Below are 18,999 nucleotides of genomic sequence, written 5' to 3' on the forward strand. Positions count from 1 at the left end.
ATGATATAATTAAACTGGTTCAATTATATATCATATAATTGATATGGTGTATGAGATATACTAATTGGAGGATCTTGATAAAAATGCGATTCATATTAAATAAAGGAGAAAATAACTATGGTTTAAATATTACATATGATGTGACATTAGAATTATAGGTACCAAATATAATATAATAAGTTAGTTATTATATATTTTTTATAATTAAAATAATTATATGATAATTGTGGGTAGTTTCTGTTAGATCGATATGGCAACCCTAGAGGGGGGTGAATAGGGTTTAATTAATTTTTTTTTTCTAAATTAACCCAATTAAACTAATTAATACACTTTTTATAAATAATAAGAAAATTTTAATTTATGCAACAAATAAGATGACAAAAAATGTGATAATTTAATTCTATCAAATTTTAGCAAATAAATAAGAACAAACCAAAACATACAATAAATTTCTAAATTAATTGCAAAAATAAAAAGGAAAGAGTTAGAGAAGAAGACATCATAATTTTTATAGTGGTTCGGTCAAACTCGATCTACTCCACTCCCCAAGCGCCTCTTGGAAATTTGAATAAAATCTTTTCGACTCTTTCCACGGATTAGAGCCCAACCGCTACACCACCGCTCCTTTTACGGGTTCAAGAGCAAACCCGATCCTTTCCACGGTTTAGGATCAAACCGTTACAAATGTTAGAATTTTTGAAGAACATAATACAACTCTCACTAGAGTGGATTTACAAGTTTAAGCACTCAACAAGTTTATCCTCACAATACAATAACACTCTCTCAAGAATAAGATGAAAAGAAACAAAATTGGCCACTTCTTCATTATCACTCCCACTTTCGCTTTCATGCTATCATCCCAAGTAGCTTTCATTGCTTTCTTCTTGGATTTCTTGGATGATTTGAGAAAAGGACAATTGGTTCTAATATGACCCGGCTTATTGCATTCATAGCATATTACCTCATCTTTTTTGCTCTTTTCACCTTTTGACTCTTTTTGGTTGGAGAGATGCTTCTTGAATTGTTTATTTCTCTTGATGAAGCTCTTATACTTACGTGAAAGATAGGCAACATCATCTTCATCAAGGTCATCTTCATCTTGGGAGTCAACTTCTAAAGAGATGGTCTTTAAAGCTATACTCTTTTATTTCTTTTTCTTCTCATCCTCCATGTTTTTCTTGATCTTTATTTCACGCGTCAACAACGAGCCCATGAGTTCATCAATGGATAGAGATTTGAGATCTTTTGCCTCTTGAATGGCGGTGACTTTAGGCTCTCATTGTTTAGGTAAAGACCACAATAGCTTCTTTATCTTCTCAAGATTTTAGTACTTTTTCCCAAGTCCTTCTAAAGCATTGACAATGTTAGTAAATCTAATAAACATATCGAAAATAGCTTCATTTTCATTAATTTTAAACATTTCATATTGATGAACTAACATGTCAATCTTTGTTTATTTTACATGACTAGTTCCTTCATGAGTAATTTTCTAATTTATCCTATATCTCTTTTAGCGGTTTTGCAAATAGACACTCTATTATACTCAACTTCATTCAAAGCACAAATAAGTAATTAATAGCTTTGACATTTAAAGAACGTCTTTCTTTTCATGTATTGACCATTCTTCCTTATTTTATAGTGCTAACACCATCAAACACTTTTGTTGGGATTTTAAAAACCTTCCTCAATAATATCCCATAAATCATAATCAATAGAAAGTAAGAAAAATCTCATTTTATTTTTCCCAATAACTATAATTAGTACCATTAAAGAAAGGAGGCTTTGTAATAGATTGACTATTGGTAAAAGGGATAAAACCTAACGTTGCCATAGCTAAAAAACAATTAAGTTTATCAAGAAATAAATATTTCAAGAAGAGCAACCCTCTCTAATACCAATTGTTGGATGCAACCTAGAGGGGGTGAATAGGGTTTAATTAATTTTTTTTTTCTAAATTAACCCAATTCAACTAATTAATACACTTTTTTTATATAAATAAATAGAAATTTCAAAAATTTATGCAACAAATAAGATGACAAAAAATGTGATAATTTAATTCATCAAATTTTAGCAAATAAATAAGAACAAACTAAACATACAATAAATTGCTTAAATTAATTGCAAAAATAAAAAGGAAAGAGTTAGAGAAGAAGACACGTAATTTTTATAGTGGTTCGATCAAACTCGACCTACTCCACTCCCCAAGCGCCTCTTGGAAATTTGAATAAAATTTTTCGACTCTTTCCACAGATTAGAGCCCAACCGTTACACCAACGCTCCTTTTACGGGTTCAAGAGCAAACCCGATCCTTTCAACGGTTTAGGATCAAACCGTTACAAATTTAGAATTTTTGAAGAACATAATACAACTCTCACTAGAGTGGATTTACAAGTTTAAGTACTCAACAAAGTTTATCCTCAAATACAATAACACTCTCTCCAAGAATAAGATGAAAAGAAAAAAAATTGGGAACTTAGAGAGAGCAACAATGGAACTTTTGAGTTTTAGAGGATTATGAAATGTAAAATTTGGAGAGGAATGGTTTATATAGAGATGGAAATTTTTTTAGAAACACAATTAATTTGGACCATTGGATTTTGGAAAAAGAAAAATCAATGGTGGAGATTTTAAACTAAACCAATCATAGAATAGACAAAATATAATAATGAAATTCATTTTCTTTTTAAAATTAATTCCTAAAAATAAAAAAACATACCATGTGTCAAAAACTAGCCGTTAGACACAAACATAAAATAATATTAAATTTATTTTTCTTTTAATTTATTTTCTTTTTAAATTCATTATCTTTTAAGTCAATCCAAAAATAAAAAACATACAATATGTAAAAAACTAGTTGTTAGACACAAACATAAAATAATATTAAATTTATTTTTCTTTTAAATTTCTTTTTAATTTCAATTTCTTTTTATTTTAAATCAATCAAAAAATCAAAACTCCATCATATGTTAATCTCTTAATGATCCACCATTCAACCAATATGCTGCCACATGTCTACATGCAAATGGTCTGGTTATGCCACGTCATCTGTCACGGTATTTTCTCTATAGACTTGTTTCGGTCATATCGTCTTCGCTTTAGCTCTGATTTGAGTGATTCAAGAGGTGTAGCTCTACGCTATGGACATATTAAAACACTAATATTTTCAGTAATTAAAAATTGAGTTTGTTATCATCAAAATATTGATTAATTAATTAATTTGAGATTAAGGACCAAAAAGCCAACAATTTCTCCTTTAACCGTGCGTGAGAGTGGGAGGTTATGTTCAATTTTAATAACTGAAGGATAAAATAAAAAATGTTTTCATTTTGTAAGACATCGCTTAATTGAGTGCATAACTAATCGTTTAGCTGACTAGAGACTATATGATAGCCTTTTAAGCAAGAGCCTAAACGATCGTGTAAAGCACCTTTTACTAAACGATCGTGTAAAGCAATTTACTAAATGATCGCGTGCCAAGTGAGATTCACTAAACGATCGTGTAAACGATCAAGAGTGTTTTTACTAAACGATCGTATATCTAGCGACATTTACTAAATGATCAAGCATACAAAGTCTATGCGATAGACAATTCATTCTCCCACTTGCTTGATCGTATAGCGTGATCATCGTTTCCTCCATCCCTTTACCAAATCCAACAGAGCCCACACCTCATGAATTATCACTCCTATAATACCAATGTTGCCGAGTGGTGGTGTCTAAGGGATTGCTTGTTCGTGGAGAAGATTGTTCGTGATCTAAGTGACAACGAGAGATTGACTAGATGATTGTAGCGACAACGAGAGGTTTCTGTTACAGTTCTTCACGAGAGTGAGAGATCTTCAGAAGAAACGTTCTTCAAAGGTAAGTCTCTCACTCTTTTTGTATTAAATTATGAAAGAATATTGTAATTTGTTAGAAGATGCATGACTGTTTTGTGTGTTTGTGAATGCCTTTAATTCTGTCACAATGAGCTTGGAAAGATCTTGCTTCTGCTCATGCGTTCTCTTTGATAAGAGTTCCTTCATCTACATACTTGTTTAAATTATATAAAATAACCTAGGATCTTTAGTTTATTGGATTGTGTGTATGCTTATAAAATAACAAGTATTTTATTAATGACAATTTGTTTATACAATGTTTACAAACTACGAGAATACAAGAGATTTAGGACAACAATCCCAACATCTCAGACTTTGCAAGAAGATGTATCATCTTCTGATGCACCTTATTGGAAGAAAGTTATCAATAGTGAGCTATAATCCATTTTATAGAACAATACATTGGTATTGGTTGATTTACCTCCTGGAAGTAGACCAATTGTGAGTAACTGGATTTTTAAGAGAAAGTTAAAGTCTGATAGCATTGAGAAGTACAAAGCTTGGTTGGTAGCTAAAGGCTTTTGCCAAAAAGAAGGGTTAGATTTTTCGATACCTATTCTTCAATGACGAGGGTTACATCTATGAGGATGTTAATTGCAATAACAACTTTACAAAATTTGGAAATACACCAAATGGATGTAAAAAGTGCATTTTTAAATGGAGATTTAGATGAAGAAATTTATATAGAACAACCTGAAAGGTTTGTTGTTGAAGGACTTGAAGACAAAGTTTGTAAACTTGTTAAGTCTCTCTATGGGTTGAAACAAGCACCTAAACAATGAAATGAAAAATTTGATCACACTATGTTATCGAATGGATATAAGATGAAGAGTATGTATGATAAATGTGTCTATATTAAAACCATAGATCAAAAGTATGTCATTGTTTCCTTGTATGTGGATGATGTGTTAATAATGGACACAAATAGGGATTTTATTGATTCCATTAAAAGGATGTTGAAATCAAACTTTGATATGGAAGACCTTGGTCTTGCTGATGTTATCCTTGGAATTCAAATAACAAGAAATCCAAGTTCATACATACTTTCTCAAACTCATTATATAGAGAAAAGCCATGAAAAAATTGGATAATTTTGAGAGTAAGCCGGTTGTTACTCCATTTGATCTAAATTGTAATTTGAAGAAAAATAATGATGAAAGTATATCTTCTCTAGAATATCCTATAGTTATTGGTAGCTTAATGTAAAAAATGAATTGTACAAGACCTGATATTGTCCAGGACCAAAATAGACACAAACATATAGAACTCAAAGATATAAGATAAGTTGTGCATGATATCTGTTGTCTCAATTCACCAATGAGAAGGATAGTTTCAAAGCTTAGTCTCACTATTTTTTCGGTAAATTTAATGGATATTCACTAATAAAGGTTCAAGTCAAGAAGACACATCTCCTGATACATAGTTTGTTTGTTTGCCCTCAATGGTTTTGTTTGATTTTTCTTACTTTCTTTCATGTGGGGAATTGTTGGATATATGTAGTGAAAGAAAGGAAACTAAAAGTTTGGTGAAGTTTTGAGACATAAAATGAGTTTAGTTGTGTATATTAAATTCATTGTTCATAAACTTTAAAATTGAATTGAAACTTCAAATTAAAATGATGTTTCATGTACGAATTTAATATGTATGAAAGTTAAATTTATAGTTTTTTTTTTCCAATTTGATTGAGTTATGTTTGATTTTTATCAGGTAACAACTCAATTGAGTTAAATTTGATAAATGTTTCAATTTTTATATTTATTTAATTTTATTGAATATTTACCAAATTGCTAGCTTACAAAAAGCAGTGTTCTTCATTTGTAGCATCTCATTCCAAGTTGAAAAGTTATATCATTTCTTACTTTATTTATTTCTTTATTTTGTTATTGAGTTGAGTTGAAAGCAAGTATCTAAGAATTCTGCCAGATTCGAGTAGTTTAAGGTTGCAGTTCTACCAAAGTTAGTCGTTGTATCTTGTTGAGACTATTATTGTAGTATGCTTGCAGCCTGTGCAGGGCGAATAATTGTCTTCAAGACAATGCTTACCAGAAGCATGTCTCGACTATGTTTTGAATCTCCAAAAGTTTTGAAGTTCTTTCAAGTATTTGGTTATTTTTACATCTAAGCCTTCTTACACCATATGACCTTCGTTTAAGTTTGAATATTATACATTGAGTGTATTGTTTCTAATAATTGAGATGTGATCAGTTTGTTAGTGTATTCAATTCTATATATACCATTTTCTCCCAACAGTAGTTAACGAAACTATTGACATATGTAGAGTGGTTTTAAAAAATTTAGAAAATCGTATATATTGTCTTCGAGTCAGGTCTCCAAATTGGCACAAGAGTTTCTAATCATATATATATGATGCAATTAAACCCTAAATCTCATCCTTAGTCCACGAGATTAAACTTAAACTGCATCCACCGTACATTTAGGTCTAGTATTTTATTTATTATATAGATTTTGACCTACATTTGAGTATCAGTAAAATATACTCACATTCACTAAAATAAATATAGGTCAACTAAGATAAATTTCTACTATAAATTTCGAGTTGATATCTCCCACTCTTAAAAAAAAAAAAAAAAAAGAGTCAGGATGTTTAGCCTTTAAGCGGCAGAATCCAAAGTTTAAACTATATTTACCCCTTTTAAAACCCTTCTTTTAAGGATCGTGAAGCAAACGGGCAAAACAGAGGATTTCGATTTGGAGTACTTTTCAAATTTCAAATGCACCCAGGGGCCATTTCGTAAATAAAATAGTTCAAAATTTAAATAGGCGGGCTGTTCTGCTAGTAACTAAGCTCATCGTCTTCTCAAATTTCCTTTTCCGTTCCACTGAGAACAAGTTCGAGCTCCTGATTGCTTTCAAATGTCTACCGATTCCTCAACTTGAATTCCAATTTCCCTTCGATTGGAACCTGAAAGCTCAACCATGTCCAAACATGTATCTTCTTCAAAGAGCTCTCAACCGGAATCCAACGAGAATGAACTCGGAATCTCGCCCAGTGGACTTCATTTTCCACCTCCTAGAACACCTTTTAACATCATTGCAGATCCAGCTCAATTCCAGAAAGAATTTCATGATTCTGGTTTTGATTCCCGTTTCAAGCTCCAATCCATCAAAGCCGATTGGTCTTCTGACAGAAAATCTGAAGTTTCGCTTAAGATTAATGGAAATGCATGTAGTAACTATGGCACTCCAAGGGTTTCAGTTCAAGGTCGGAGGGTCAACTCCGAGCCAAGCTCAACGCAGAGTACTCCTGCAAAGAGCTCGTCGAGAGTTTCGTTTGGTGGAGCAATAGTCGCTACTGGCAGTAAAGCTCCTCAGCTCGCTGATGGCAGGGCAGGAAGTTCCTCCAGGTTTTTCAGAAGGATATCGATTATGAATACGGAGTTACCGGTTGATGTTCCACATTTTGACCTTGAGGAAGATCCATCTTTCTGGAAGGATCACAACGTGCAGGTTAATTTGTGTTCCGTAATTCCTTCATTTGGGGTAGAGTAGCTTCGTGGATGTGAATCATGGGTTATTATGATTACTTTGTATAGGTAATGATACGCATTCGACCCTTGAATACTACGGAGAGAGACTCTCAAGGTTATGGTAGATGCTTGCGACAGGAAACCGCAAAAACTCTGGTATGGCTTGGTCACCCCGAAACCAGATTCACCTTTGATCATATAGCTTGCGAAACGATATCACAGGTGCAATTTCTCCCCCTCTCTCTTTCGTTTTGATTGTTTGTTTTTGTTGAATTATGTCTCTTCAGGAGAACGCTCGATCAAGTAAAATTTAGTGTTGTAGCTCCTGCCCTGATATGGCCTTAAACTCAACTATTTTGGGTTGCGCTGCATCCATTCTTGGAAAAGAAATTGGTATAATATAGTTCTAAAGCCCTCTCTTCATTCTGTGAAAATTTAGGAAAACCTTTTCAAAGTTGCTGGACAGCCAATGGTGGAGAACTGTTTGTCTGGTTATAATAGCTGTATGTTTGCTTACGGCCAGGTACTTCAGCTGCAATATTCATTTTATAGGTTTTGCAGGATTTTGGGTTTTATGTATTTTTGTGTTAATTCTTTTTTGGTCCCGGCAGACTGGTAGTGGCAAAACATATACCATGATGGGTGGGATATACGAGGTGGAGGGCAGACTCAATGAAGATTGTGGACTAACTTTACGCATTTTTGAGCATTTGTTTACAAGAATTGGAATGGTTTGGCAACTTAATTCCTTATGTTCTTAATTGATATGATAATTTGCATGTAATAATACATCTCCTGAGTTATTTTGTTCTCCATTGGGTTTGTTACGACAAATTATTTGTGCAGGAGGAAAAGAGCAAGCAGGATGTCAAATTGAAATATAGCTGCAAATGTTCCTTTCTAGAAATTTACAATGAGCAAATAACAGACCTCTTGGAACCTTCATCAACTAATTTGCAAGTAATTCTGAACTCTCTAAATATATTTTGCTCTGGGTTTTACTCTCCACTTTCCTTGAGCCTTGAGGAAAGTACGAATCTTCTTATTATAGCTCAGAGAAGACTTGAAGAAAGGAGTATACGTAGAGAATCTCACAGAACACAGTGTCACAACTATAAATGATGTTGTCAAGCTTCTCTTGCAGGTGGCTCCACCTTGAGATTTTGCATTCCACTGCCACAATTTTTATTTTATTTTTTAATTGCCAACATGATCGAGATCTTTCCATTTCATACTCAGGGTGCTGCAAACAGAAAGATGGCTGCTACATATATGAACAGTGAGAGTAGCCGCTCCCACAGTGTTTTTACTTGTATAATTGAAAGTCATTGGGAGAAAGATTCCAGAAATCACTTTAGATTTGCTAGGTTAAATTTAGTGGACCTAGCTGGTTCTGAAAGGTAAACTGTTTCAGGCATGGGATGCCTATTAATCGTTTTTCATTTTTCCTTGTATTCTTTTACATTATTGGCTAACTTCATATATGGTTCAGGCAGAAAAGTTCTGGTGCAGAGGGGGATCGCTTGAAAGAAGCTGCAAATATAAACAAGTCGCTATCAACTCTAGGGTAATGAGAACAAAGAGCTGTTTCTAGACAGAGAATCTAATGCGTTTCCTTAGATACTTATTGTTTTATATATTCATCCTTTGTCCTTATGTTCTCACCTATTTCTAACCATTTAAGCTAACTCGTAAACTGAAATGAATAAAACATTTCACCATCTGAAATCTATATTTAAACCAAGAATGTGATACTCAGAACTGTTTTTATAGTGGAAATGGAACTTGAGATAAAGCAATTTATACATGCCTATCATTCCTATCACTTGTTAGGGAGTAATTTTACCTGGATTGCATCTGAATCTAACAAACAAAAATTAACAGGAAAACTACATTATTGCTTTTCTTTTTAAAAGGTCATGCTATTTTTACATGATTTTCTTTTTCATCTTGCAAATTTCTTGATCAATTATTTTGTTTTTCCTTTTGTTCTTCAACAAATATTGGTAAACTCTTCATTCTTATTGAAATCTAGCATAATAAAAGCTTTGACCATAGAGGCATTTAAATTATAAATCCACCCTGGTGGTCTGGCGAGTTTTTTGAGGTTCCCCATTTTAACAATAGACCAAATGCTGGTTTTGTGGCATTTCTTCTTTACTTGCTGCCTTGTTTTTCTCTTGTAAAAGATAGAGTATTGAGTGACGAGCTCTTTTTTTGCATTTTAATGATAAAAGGTTATTTCCAAAGGAATTACTTGACAGATCCCTATAAATTCTTTTGCTTCCCAAATTGTCAACTTTGTTATTGTAGAATAGACTTATCTTAGATTTTCTTTTTTCAGAAGTTATAGTATAGCAGTTATATATGCAACTACTTGATTAAATTGTCTTTCAGTTGCTTAGCCCAATTTTGTACTCTATGTTTTAGCTTGGTCATTATGTCATTAGTGGATTTGGCTCATGGGAAGCATAGACATATTCCGTACAGGGATTCAAGGTTGACATTCCTACTTCAGGTTCTTTCTTAAAACCTCTTAATCTAAATATGATATCGTGGAGTTGTTGATCATTTGGTTCCTCTGGGTTGGAAAATATCTGAACGACACATTTGATTACAGGACTCTTTGGGTGGAAACTCAAAAACAACTGTCATTGCTAATGTCAGCCCATCATTTTGGTCCGTGTTAATCTTTGTCTGAAACTGAAACAAAGTCCAGTCGTTGGGTTTTTCTTCTTTTTCCATACTCCTAATATTGCACATTATTTCTGCAGCTCAGCCAATGAAACACTAAGCACTCTCAAATTTGCACAGCGTGCCAAACAGATTCAGAATAATGTACTCAATATTTTCCCAACAAGTACACACACTGACAACTTATTTATTCCAATGAAACTACAATTTATTAAGAGCTATTCTTCGGCACTTTCTGTTGTTGTAGGCAAAAGTTAACGAGTGTGCTTCAGGTGATGAAACTACACTCCAAAGGCAAATCCTACACTTGAAGGTTTGAAATAAAGCTGTATACTTATGACAATCATATTGGAACCGTACTTGTCAGTAAAGTTGATGCATTTTGGAAATGCACAGGGTCAGTTGTCCTTTCTACTGAAGCATAGTAATTTTCCAAGGTCTATACTGAATAGCGTTCCAAGACTTGAAGAGTCTGGAGTAAATTCTCCGTTTGAAGGCTATGATGCATTAGGGGGTAGAATGCAAACCGAAAATCATAAGGTACTGAATTATTGATCATAAACATGGAAAAACACTTTCCCAAGTACATCAGACGTCATCTTCATTTTTAGTGGGTGATGCAATCACCAAATATTGATACTTATGTATATGCTGCAGATAAAACTCGTGGAAGCTTCCTTAATTGGTGCATTAAGGAGGGAAGAAGTGGCAAATACTACAATAAAAAAGCTTGAGTTCGAGATTGAACACATGAAGCGCTTGGTATGACTCATTCTAATCTTGACTAGAAAAATGAGGTTTGATTGATAGAAAACTATGATATGATGTGTCAATCAATTTTGTAGCTATGACATTTCATGCAGGCTTTCCAACAAGAGGAGGATGGTCAACGTACTAAAATGTTGTTAAAATTTCGTGAAGAGAAAATCAGACAACTTGAATTGTTTTTAGGTGGGATGCTGTCCGCTGACCAATATCTTTTAGAGGAAAACAAGGCCTTAGCGATAGAGATTAAGATGCTTCAAGCAAAGATTAACAGAAATTCAGAATTGACAAGATTCTCATTAGAGAATTCTAAACTCACCGAGCAACTTCAAGTGTAATAATATGCCATCTTATTGAAGCAAATAATTAATTCCAATTTTGTTACCCATTAAATTTTCCTATTTAAATATTGCATCAGGTATCAAACTTTTTATGAGTTAGGAGAGCGTGAAGCATTGCTAACTGAAGTTGCAGAATTACGCAATGAGGTTTCGGAATATTTGATAAATTCTTTACCATGTTTCTTCTCTTTTCTATTTATGACAACACAGCTACTCCATTAATCATGAGGAAGTTATTTAAAATATTCTCATTACACAGCTTCTGGTTGCTCTGGGAAAAAGCTCAACCATATCTGAACGAGATAAATATCAGGTTCTTGGCCATTTACTAATTAGCTTCAAGTTTTCTTATCAAATGGAAAACATCTGGCAAAATTTATTTTGCCTGAAGCTAGAAAGTAACTAGTTTCTATTACAAATTGAGAAATTTAATTGTATGAATGCGTGTTTTCTTTTTCCATGGCTTAATGTGCACAATTTATGTTTATTTTGCAGGATGAAACAATGTCCATCAAGAGTTATAACCAAGATGACACACTATCTTACATTGCAGGATGTGACGAGAACTTCGAAAATACAATAGGCCAAGGTTCAGATAGTGAACTCGGAGCAAAGCCCATTTGTTCTCCGAAAGATCTGATCGATGAAAAAGTGTTGGCTCAATCTATGGATTCAGATAACAATATGCAAGCTGAGAATTATGGATGCAACCAGTTCAAACACTGCATGGTGGAAGACTTCTTAAAAAAATCTGATCGTACAAAATGTCCAAACGAAGGAAATATGATGAACCAACATGATGTTGACAACAAAACTTTGCAAGTCAAGTTGGAAAACTTGACTAGGGAACTTGAGGAAGTCAGATTATCTAATATTCAGTATCAAGAAAATCAGAACCAACAGAACCAAATTGAAGATGTTCGTCAACAGGTTGAGATGGAGACAGCCAGTACAATTCTTCAGTTACAGGAAGAGGTTGAAACTCTTCAGTTAGAACTTAATGATAGGTTACATGGCTTAGCCCAGGAAAATGCACGACTGAAAGATTTGTTGTCTGTAAAAAATGAGGAGATGAGGATGCTATGTATTGACTGGGAAACAGCAATGGTAGAACTAACAAGTTTCCTTCTCGATAGTTCTAGATCTATCAGAGATGCACATGGACAGATAGAAGGTATCGCTAATTTGTTTCCTAAAGTAAATGTTGGAATTAGTGAACAAGTGCAGCAGGCCATCGAAGTTTGGATCGAAAAAGAAGAAACAATTCTGTTATTGCATAAAAGTTTGGAAGATGCACGACTCATGGTGAAAGAGATGGAGCTGAAGTTAGATTCTCTGAAGGAAGCAACACTTGCCTTAAATGAATCGCAACAAATGCATGATAATATTAGTGCTGCAGGTGCTAAACCGTTGAGCACTCAGATGACTGACGAGAATATTATGGTAGGGTTTCTAGACAAAAGACTTGGATTTAAGAATGATCAGTTAATTGAGGCAGAGGAATCTGCTGATGCGGCAGTATGGTTATCCCAACCTCAGGAGCTGGCTTGCTGGAATAACATTGAGAGAGAGATGCCCATCTCAAAGTTGGATGTTTCATCTCAAAGAAGCACTAACATCTTTGATGATGTAATGGCCAATGCGAATGAATTACTGCTGGAAGAATCAGATACAGAAAGCAATATGATATTGTTAGGTCTAATGGAGTTAAAGAATATAATCAGTGGACATTATGCAGACATGGAAATGCATATTTCAACTCTCCGTATCTACATTCAAGACCTGCATTCTGAATCTCAAGAGTTAGTCCAGGACATGGCGAGAGAAATTCATGAATTGAGGTTAAAGGCCAAGACATCAAATGAAATTTGTAAAAGTCTCCAATTCTTCAAAGATAAAGATCAACCAGCACACAAATATTGGAATGTTGAGAACGAAAATAGTATTTTGGATCAAATAAAGGCTAAAATATATGAAGCAAAAAACAGACTAAATATTCTTGAAGATTCTATTGATAGAAATATAGCTGGTTTTGTTGAGCAGTATTTCGATCAATATCCAGTGAAAGAAGATGGCTGGAGTTCTGATTGCTCTAGTTCAAGCTCTGACATTTCAACTGAGAGTGTTACTTCAAGAGGGAAACTTTTGGACTATATGAATGGTGAAAAAGGAACCACAACATATCTGAGAAAGGAATTGTATATGACGTATAATGCTATCCGTAAACTATGTAAGGAAATAAATGCACTCCTAATGCATGATATAGGAGGTGATTCTTTGCCAGAAGGTAAATATTACTTGTACAATTTGTTCCAGTGGTAACTGTAATAGACAATAGCTTGACATAAAATCTGATTAATAATGATCCAAAAATTGTTGACAGAAATGGACCAGGGAAAAACACCCTTCAAATTGAGGATGGAAAAAGCTGAAGCTGGTTGCAATAATACCAGCAAGGTATACAAATAACTTATATGGTCTATCCTGAACTCAAATTTTATGTTTGGCGTATGAGGAATCGATGTTTTCTTTCGTTATTATATTCAAATACCGATCTTGAGGGAGATTTGCTTCATTTTTCTCATGCTTTGTGGTGTTGCAGGTAATTTCTGTTGAGCAGACTAAAGAGGATGGAGGACTCTTGAACAGATTTGAAGAAGCTCAAGAAGCAATAAAAGAAGCTGATATTATGTTAAATGCATTGTTGAGAGTCAATGAAAATGCAAAGCAACTAACCGGTATATTTAAGCAAGCGGGTGAGCAGTTACAGATAGAAAGAGACAACTTGATTGATGAAGTTGGACAGCTCAAGTCTTCAATGCATCTGAAGGATGCTGAGAATAAATTACTTCATGAACACGTTTGTTTTAATTTGGAAGAGGTAACTAACTCAGTGTCTTCTCTTGAATGTTGTATTTCACAAATGCAGAGGGATGTGGATGAGAAGTTTGGCATAATATCTTGTGATATCATATCCTTTAGAAACGAGATGCTTAATTGTGTTAGTAACTGGAAATCCCTATTGGAAGATATTTTTTTGGAAATAATGGGGAGAGAATTTACTTCATTTGTTGTCCATCAGTGCTATATGAACAAAATTTGTTGGCAATTTGCACAGTTTAAGGCAGAACCTAACTTTTTACCACTTAAATGGCAAAGGTGTTTGGAACCAACCAATATTTCAGGATCTACTAGCCTTACTGATAAGGAGGATATTATGTTAATTAGTAAGATTGACAGAGGAAGAACTGAGCTGATCACAGGCTTGGAAGAGGCAGATGGAGGTTTTTCCTATGACGACATTTTGTACGATAATTTGGCACTTAAGAAGGAATTGAAGAGGAAGGAGGTTTTATTAGAAGGTTTGCTTTTTGATTTTAGATTGCTGCAGGAATCAACCTCAAAAACAAAGGATATGAAAGATGAGACAGATTATTATTCTCTGAGTCAGCTTCAGCATGAATTGGAGATTAAGGCAAATCAGCTTGACAGTGTGCTAGTTCAGCAAAGAAAACTTGAGGGGCTTCTGACTGATACTGAAAAGGCTTTGTTCTTATCTAATTCCAAGCTTGATAAGGCAAAAGAAACAATGACTTCAATTTCAGAACATAATGCACAGTTGAAGAAGCAGGTAGAAGATCTTTATCTCAAGAAATCTGAGGCTGAAAAACAATTGGCAGAACAGCAGGATGTAATTAATAAACTAGAAAATGAAATACTCCATCTTACTTCGCTGGAAAAAAAATCAGTTCTATCAGTTGAAGACATTGAGAATGAATTGAGCAGAGTCATCAGTGAGAGAGACCAACTCCATGAACAAGTCTGCTTTCTGACTGACAAGCTTGACATGGCCTACGCATTGGCTGATGAAAAGGAAGCTGTTGCCACTGAAGCTCGTCAGGTATTATTGTAGAATTTTTGTGGTTCCTTCTAACACTAGAATTGAGGTTTGATCTAAGGTAGATCTGTTCTTGTTGTGATTTCCGTTTTTAATTTCAGGAATCAGAGGCCAGTAAATTGTACGCAGAACAGAAGGAAGAGGAGGTGAAGATCTTAGAACACTCTGTTGAGGAGCTTGAGAGTACCATAAATATGTTGGAAACAAAGGTCAACCCACAGCTGCTTTGAAAACCCTATGCGTCAGTTCTATAACTGATCACTCACATCAGAGTATTCTCTACCATTTCTCCTTTCAGGTGCATGAGATGGATGAGGAGGTTGAGAAAAATCGCACATTAAGAGAATCACTAGAACTGGAGAAACAGATCTTCAGACAGAGACTATTAGCTGTACAAAATCTATCTGAAGATGTGGATTGTGGAAATGAAATTGTTGAGCATGCTGAAGAGCAACCCAGGTTCATGATTCTTTTTGTTTCCTTTTAACTTTTTTTCTATGAACTATTATGATATCATTTTTAGTTTCCTAAAGTGAAAAAGAAATTTCAAGTACAGGCAAGCGGGAATTATACTTCTAGAACTGCTGGAGGCACAAAGTAGAATAAAACTTCTTGAAGAGGAAAGGGTAGAACAAGACAAAGAGGTTGGTGAAACCACTGAATTTCTGGAATCACTTCTTTTGGAAAAATTATTTTGTCTCTCTTGTGAATATCATGTTAAATCAGTTGCAATTTACTTATTCATTGATGGATGTTTGGCTCCTTGTATTTGAAGGTCAAACGACTCAAAGAATACATCTCCGAGCTTGTATTGCATGCCAATGCCCAGGCAATGAAGTACCAACAGAAAGTAAGAAACTAAAGAAATTCAATTCAAGCATGCATCATTAGTAACTTCTATTAGAAAAAAAAGAAAAGAAAATAAAAACTAGCAATAGTAGATTATGGATTAGGTTATGTACGTAGATATGTAGAACTGCGTAGTTTGTTTGTACAAAAAATTTTGAGACTTGGGAACAAGATAAAGAATTAATTTAATGTCCTGATCATTAAGGATTTCTTGATGCTCTTCACTTGTTTGAGTTTATGACTTATGACATCCCATAAAGTGGGCAGCCTACTGGTGGTGGTGCAGTACCCCAGCTTTTATGCCTCTAGCATGTTTATAGTCGACCCAACTTAGATGGCAAGTTCATGCTTTCTGGTAGTGGTGACTGGGTTTTATACATTTTTTTTAATCACATCTTCCATCCATATTCTTCATGGGCAGTACACTAATCTGGAAGTAATGGTCCGTGATGCAAGCAAAGATCATTCAAATCCAATGACTGCACCAACATTAGATAAAGTTGAAAAAAATTCTGCAAGACCGAGGGGTTCAAGCTCACCATTCAGATGCATTTCAAACTTGGTGCATCAGATGAACTTGGAGAAGGAGCATGAGCTGTCAACAGCAAGGCTTCGTATAGAGGAGCTTGACGGACTTGCAACTAGTCGGCAAAAAGAGGTACATAAATTGGCCAGAACTGAATTATTTATCTGTAATCTGCAATCCTTGTGAAAGATTGAAGTTATGAACATTTATCTGAACTCGATCTAAAATGATATGCTGTATCAGATATGTATACTGAATGCTAGGCTGGCAGCAGCAGAGAGTATGACACATGATGTCATTCGAGATTTACTTGGTGTCAAACTGGACTTGACTAAATATGCTGTAAGTTTTTTACTGTTATTTTTTTTTTTTGGATAAACGAAAAATTCACTTATTTGAGACTTCAAATATTTATAGCCGCCTGTATCTAATGAAAATTTTTGCACTTGAAAATTTTAGAACTTTATAGATAAATACCAAGTTCAGAAAATGGTTATGGAGGCTCATCTACAGTCTCAACAATTCCGGGAAAAGGTGGAAATTGTAAAAGGCTACAATTTTCATTTGCTATCTTTGATTATGACCTGTCAGGTTGACATTAATTTTTCTTTTATAGGAACAAGAGGTTCACGACTTGAGGACACAAATTAATGATTTACATGAGGAAAGAGAATGGTGAGAGCTTTTCCAGAATGATGTACACTAGATTCTCCCCGCCCTAGGTTTCTAGCTACGTATTGTTTACTTAGACTTTTGTCCTTACAATTGAAAGTTGATGATAATTGTATTATTACCTAATAATTGGAGAATAAATGAATTCGTCTTTGATATATAACAGCCTTCACTCAAGACCTTGTGGAAGAAATTTTTTGTCCTTACAGTTGAAAGTTGATGATAATTGTACTATTACCTTATAATTGGAGAATAAATGAATTAGTTTTTGATATATAACAACCTTCACTCAAGACCTTGTGGAAGAAATTTTTTAGTTTGCAGTTGATTTGTTTTGTAATTAACGATAAACAAGTAGTAACAAATAATGGATACATACGAAATGATATTTTTGTATTGGTGGAGGAGTTCTCTGAATTATAGCCCCTAATTTGAGACTACAGATTGAGGGTAGAACCAGTGTTTTAAAAAGCCCTCTCGGGCATGCACCTAGACGTGCACAGGTTTGACGCCTCGCCTTGGAAAAGCGAGGCTCACAAAATAAGGCATGCCTTAGGTGCACGCCTTTTGTGAAGCCCCAAGGATCAAAGCCCTGTGCCTTGGGGCTTTTCAATTATTTTTAAAAAATAGTAATAATTAAGGATTTTCCTTCTTTATTAACTAAAGGGATCAAGTTTACCAAACCTAAATGCAAAATTCTTGTGTTTTGGGTCCCTTTTTTTCCATATTTCCACTTCAATTATATTCTCTCTTTTTAATGTAATATTTTTATATATAGTGCGCCTCACAAAAAAAAGTCCGCACATTTTTGTGCGCCTTGCGCCTAGGCTCCAGAGGGCCATTGTGCATTAAGGCGCCTTGAGTATTTAAAAACACTGGGTAGAACATGTCAGCACCATGTGCTCCCTCATGCATACTTGAATTTGCCTTCTCTGCCTACCTTAACATGACAATGTTTTCTGTAGTTACAAATCTGTGCTAAGCAAGAAGGAAGATGAAGCACTCACTACGCAAATAACTTGTGAGAAACTACGAGAACGGGATCACTTGCTTTCTGTACAGAATGGGATACTGAAGGTAAGCACGAGCTATTTAAAATTATTTTTGGTTTTCATATAATGCGGTATGTTTCAAGTTCCAGTCTTCAGTTAAGCATAAGTACCGATACCTTCTGCCATTTCAATTTTAGTGGATATTTGTTGTACTGTACAACAGACAGCCATCCTATGATCATATAGGATAATAGGAATTTTGGATTTGTGTGCTTTCGGTTTCTCTGGGCCTACAAACAAACTCCAGCGTAGGTCTGTATCCGTGGTTTCCTTGACTATGGCCTATGCTCTTATCTATATCAATCTCCACAATAAGTCTTTCAGTTGTGTTTTCCATGGCTATACAGTATAGCAATAATCACCGCACAGGGTACCTTCGGTCCTCAAGAGGGGCACCGATCTTCTCTCTGGATCCAGGCATATTATATTCTACGAAAATTCCTTCCATTTCCTAAAATCTCCTTCATCCTAGACTGGTGTACTTGCAAGGAGACGTTAAGCATCGGTAGTTGTTGAAATTATATTTTAGCCCTAAGGGCATTTTTGTCTTTTATCAGTCTAGGGTTTCTCATTGTTTGGTTATTTATACATGTTTTTGTATTGTGTACTATGTATCTGAATTAAAAATAAAAACTCTTAGCGTGGTTTTTTCTCCCTGGTCTAGGGTTTTCCACGTAACTCTAGTGTTTTTTCTTTTCCCCTAACTTTTCAAGATGGTATCAGAGCATGGTGATGAGAACGTCGCTGGAATAGAAGAGATTCAGTCATCGACTCTAGTAGGGGATGGAACTCCAAGAGAAAACTCTAACAGTGCTGAAATTAGGGCTACCGTCTAT

At 34.6% G+C, this 18,999-nt stretch overlaps 1 protein-coding gene across 1 annotated transcript in view; it reads left to right on the plus strand.

The window, feature by feature from the left end:
* Positions 1-6,587: 6,587 nt before the first annotated feature.
* The window catches only part of LOC120068067 (kinesin-like protein KIN-12C), a 19,162-nt gene continuing 6,750 nt past the window's right edge, over positions 6,588-18,999 (plus strand). Inside the window, exons 1-29 of the mRNA XM_039019743.1 lie at positions 6,588-7,346; positions 7,433-7,588; positions 7,806-7,889; positions 7,978-8,097; positions 8,213-8,326; positions 8,418-8,510; positions 8,606-8,766; positions 8,859-8,933; positions 9,797-9,884; positions 9,987-10,045; positions 10,141-10,204; positions 10,308-10,373; positions 10,457-10,600; positions 10,718-10,822; positions 10,924-11,159; positions 11,244-11,313; positions 11,426-11,479; positions 11,662-13,453; positions 13,550-13,623; positions 13,769-15,067; positions 15,166-15,273; positions 15,363-15,523; positions 15,621-15,708; positions 15,840-15,914; positions 16,335-16,571; positions 16,683-16,781; positions 16,899-16,973; positions 17,056-17,114; positions 18,077-18,188. Of these exons, the coding sequence (XP_038875671.1) occupies positions 6,816-7,346; positions 7,433-7,588; positions 7,806-7,889; positions 7,978-8,097; positions 8,213-8,326; positions 8,418-8,510; positions 8,606-8,766; positions 8,859-8,933; positions 9,797-9,884; positions 9,987-10,045; positions 10,141-10,204; positions 10,308-10,373; positions 10,457-10,600; positions 10,718-10,822; positions 10,924-11,159; positions 11,244-11,313; positions 11,426-11,479; positions 11,662-13,453; positions 13,550-13,623; positions 13,769-15,067; positions 15,166-15,273; positions 15,363-15,523; positions 15,621-15,708; positions 15,840-15,914; positions 16,335-16,571; positions 16,683-16,781; positions 16,899-16,973; positions 17,056-17,114; positions 18,077-18,188 (6,399 nt within the window). The 5' untranslated portion in view covers positions 6,588-6,815. The remainder of the gene's footprint in view (positions 7,347-7,432; positions 7,589-7,805; positions 7,890-7,977; positions 8,098-8,212; positions 8,327-8,417; positions 8,511-8,605; positions 8,767-8,858; positions 8,934-9,796; positions 9,885-9,986; positions 10,046-10,140; positions 10,205-10,307; positions 10,374-10,456; positions 10,601-10,717; positions 10,823-10,923; positions 11,160-11,243; positions 11,314-11,425; positions 11,480-11,661; positions 13,454-13,549; positions 13,624-13,768; positions 15,068-15,165; positions 15,274-15,362; positions 15,524-15,620; positions 15,709-15,839; positions 15,915-16,334; positions 16,572-16,682; positions 16,782-16,898; positions 16,974-17,055; positions 17,115-18,076; positions 18,189-18,999) is intronic.

This window comes from Benincasa hispida, chromosome 12 (genome assembly GCF_009727055.1).
Source record: "Benincasa hispida cultivar B227 chromosome 12, ASM972705v1, whole genome shotgun sequence".
Lineage (NCBI taxonomy): Eukaryota > Viridiplantae > Streptophyta > Magnoliopsida > Cucurbitales > Cucurbitaceae > Benincasa > Benincasa hispida.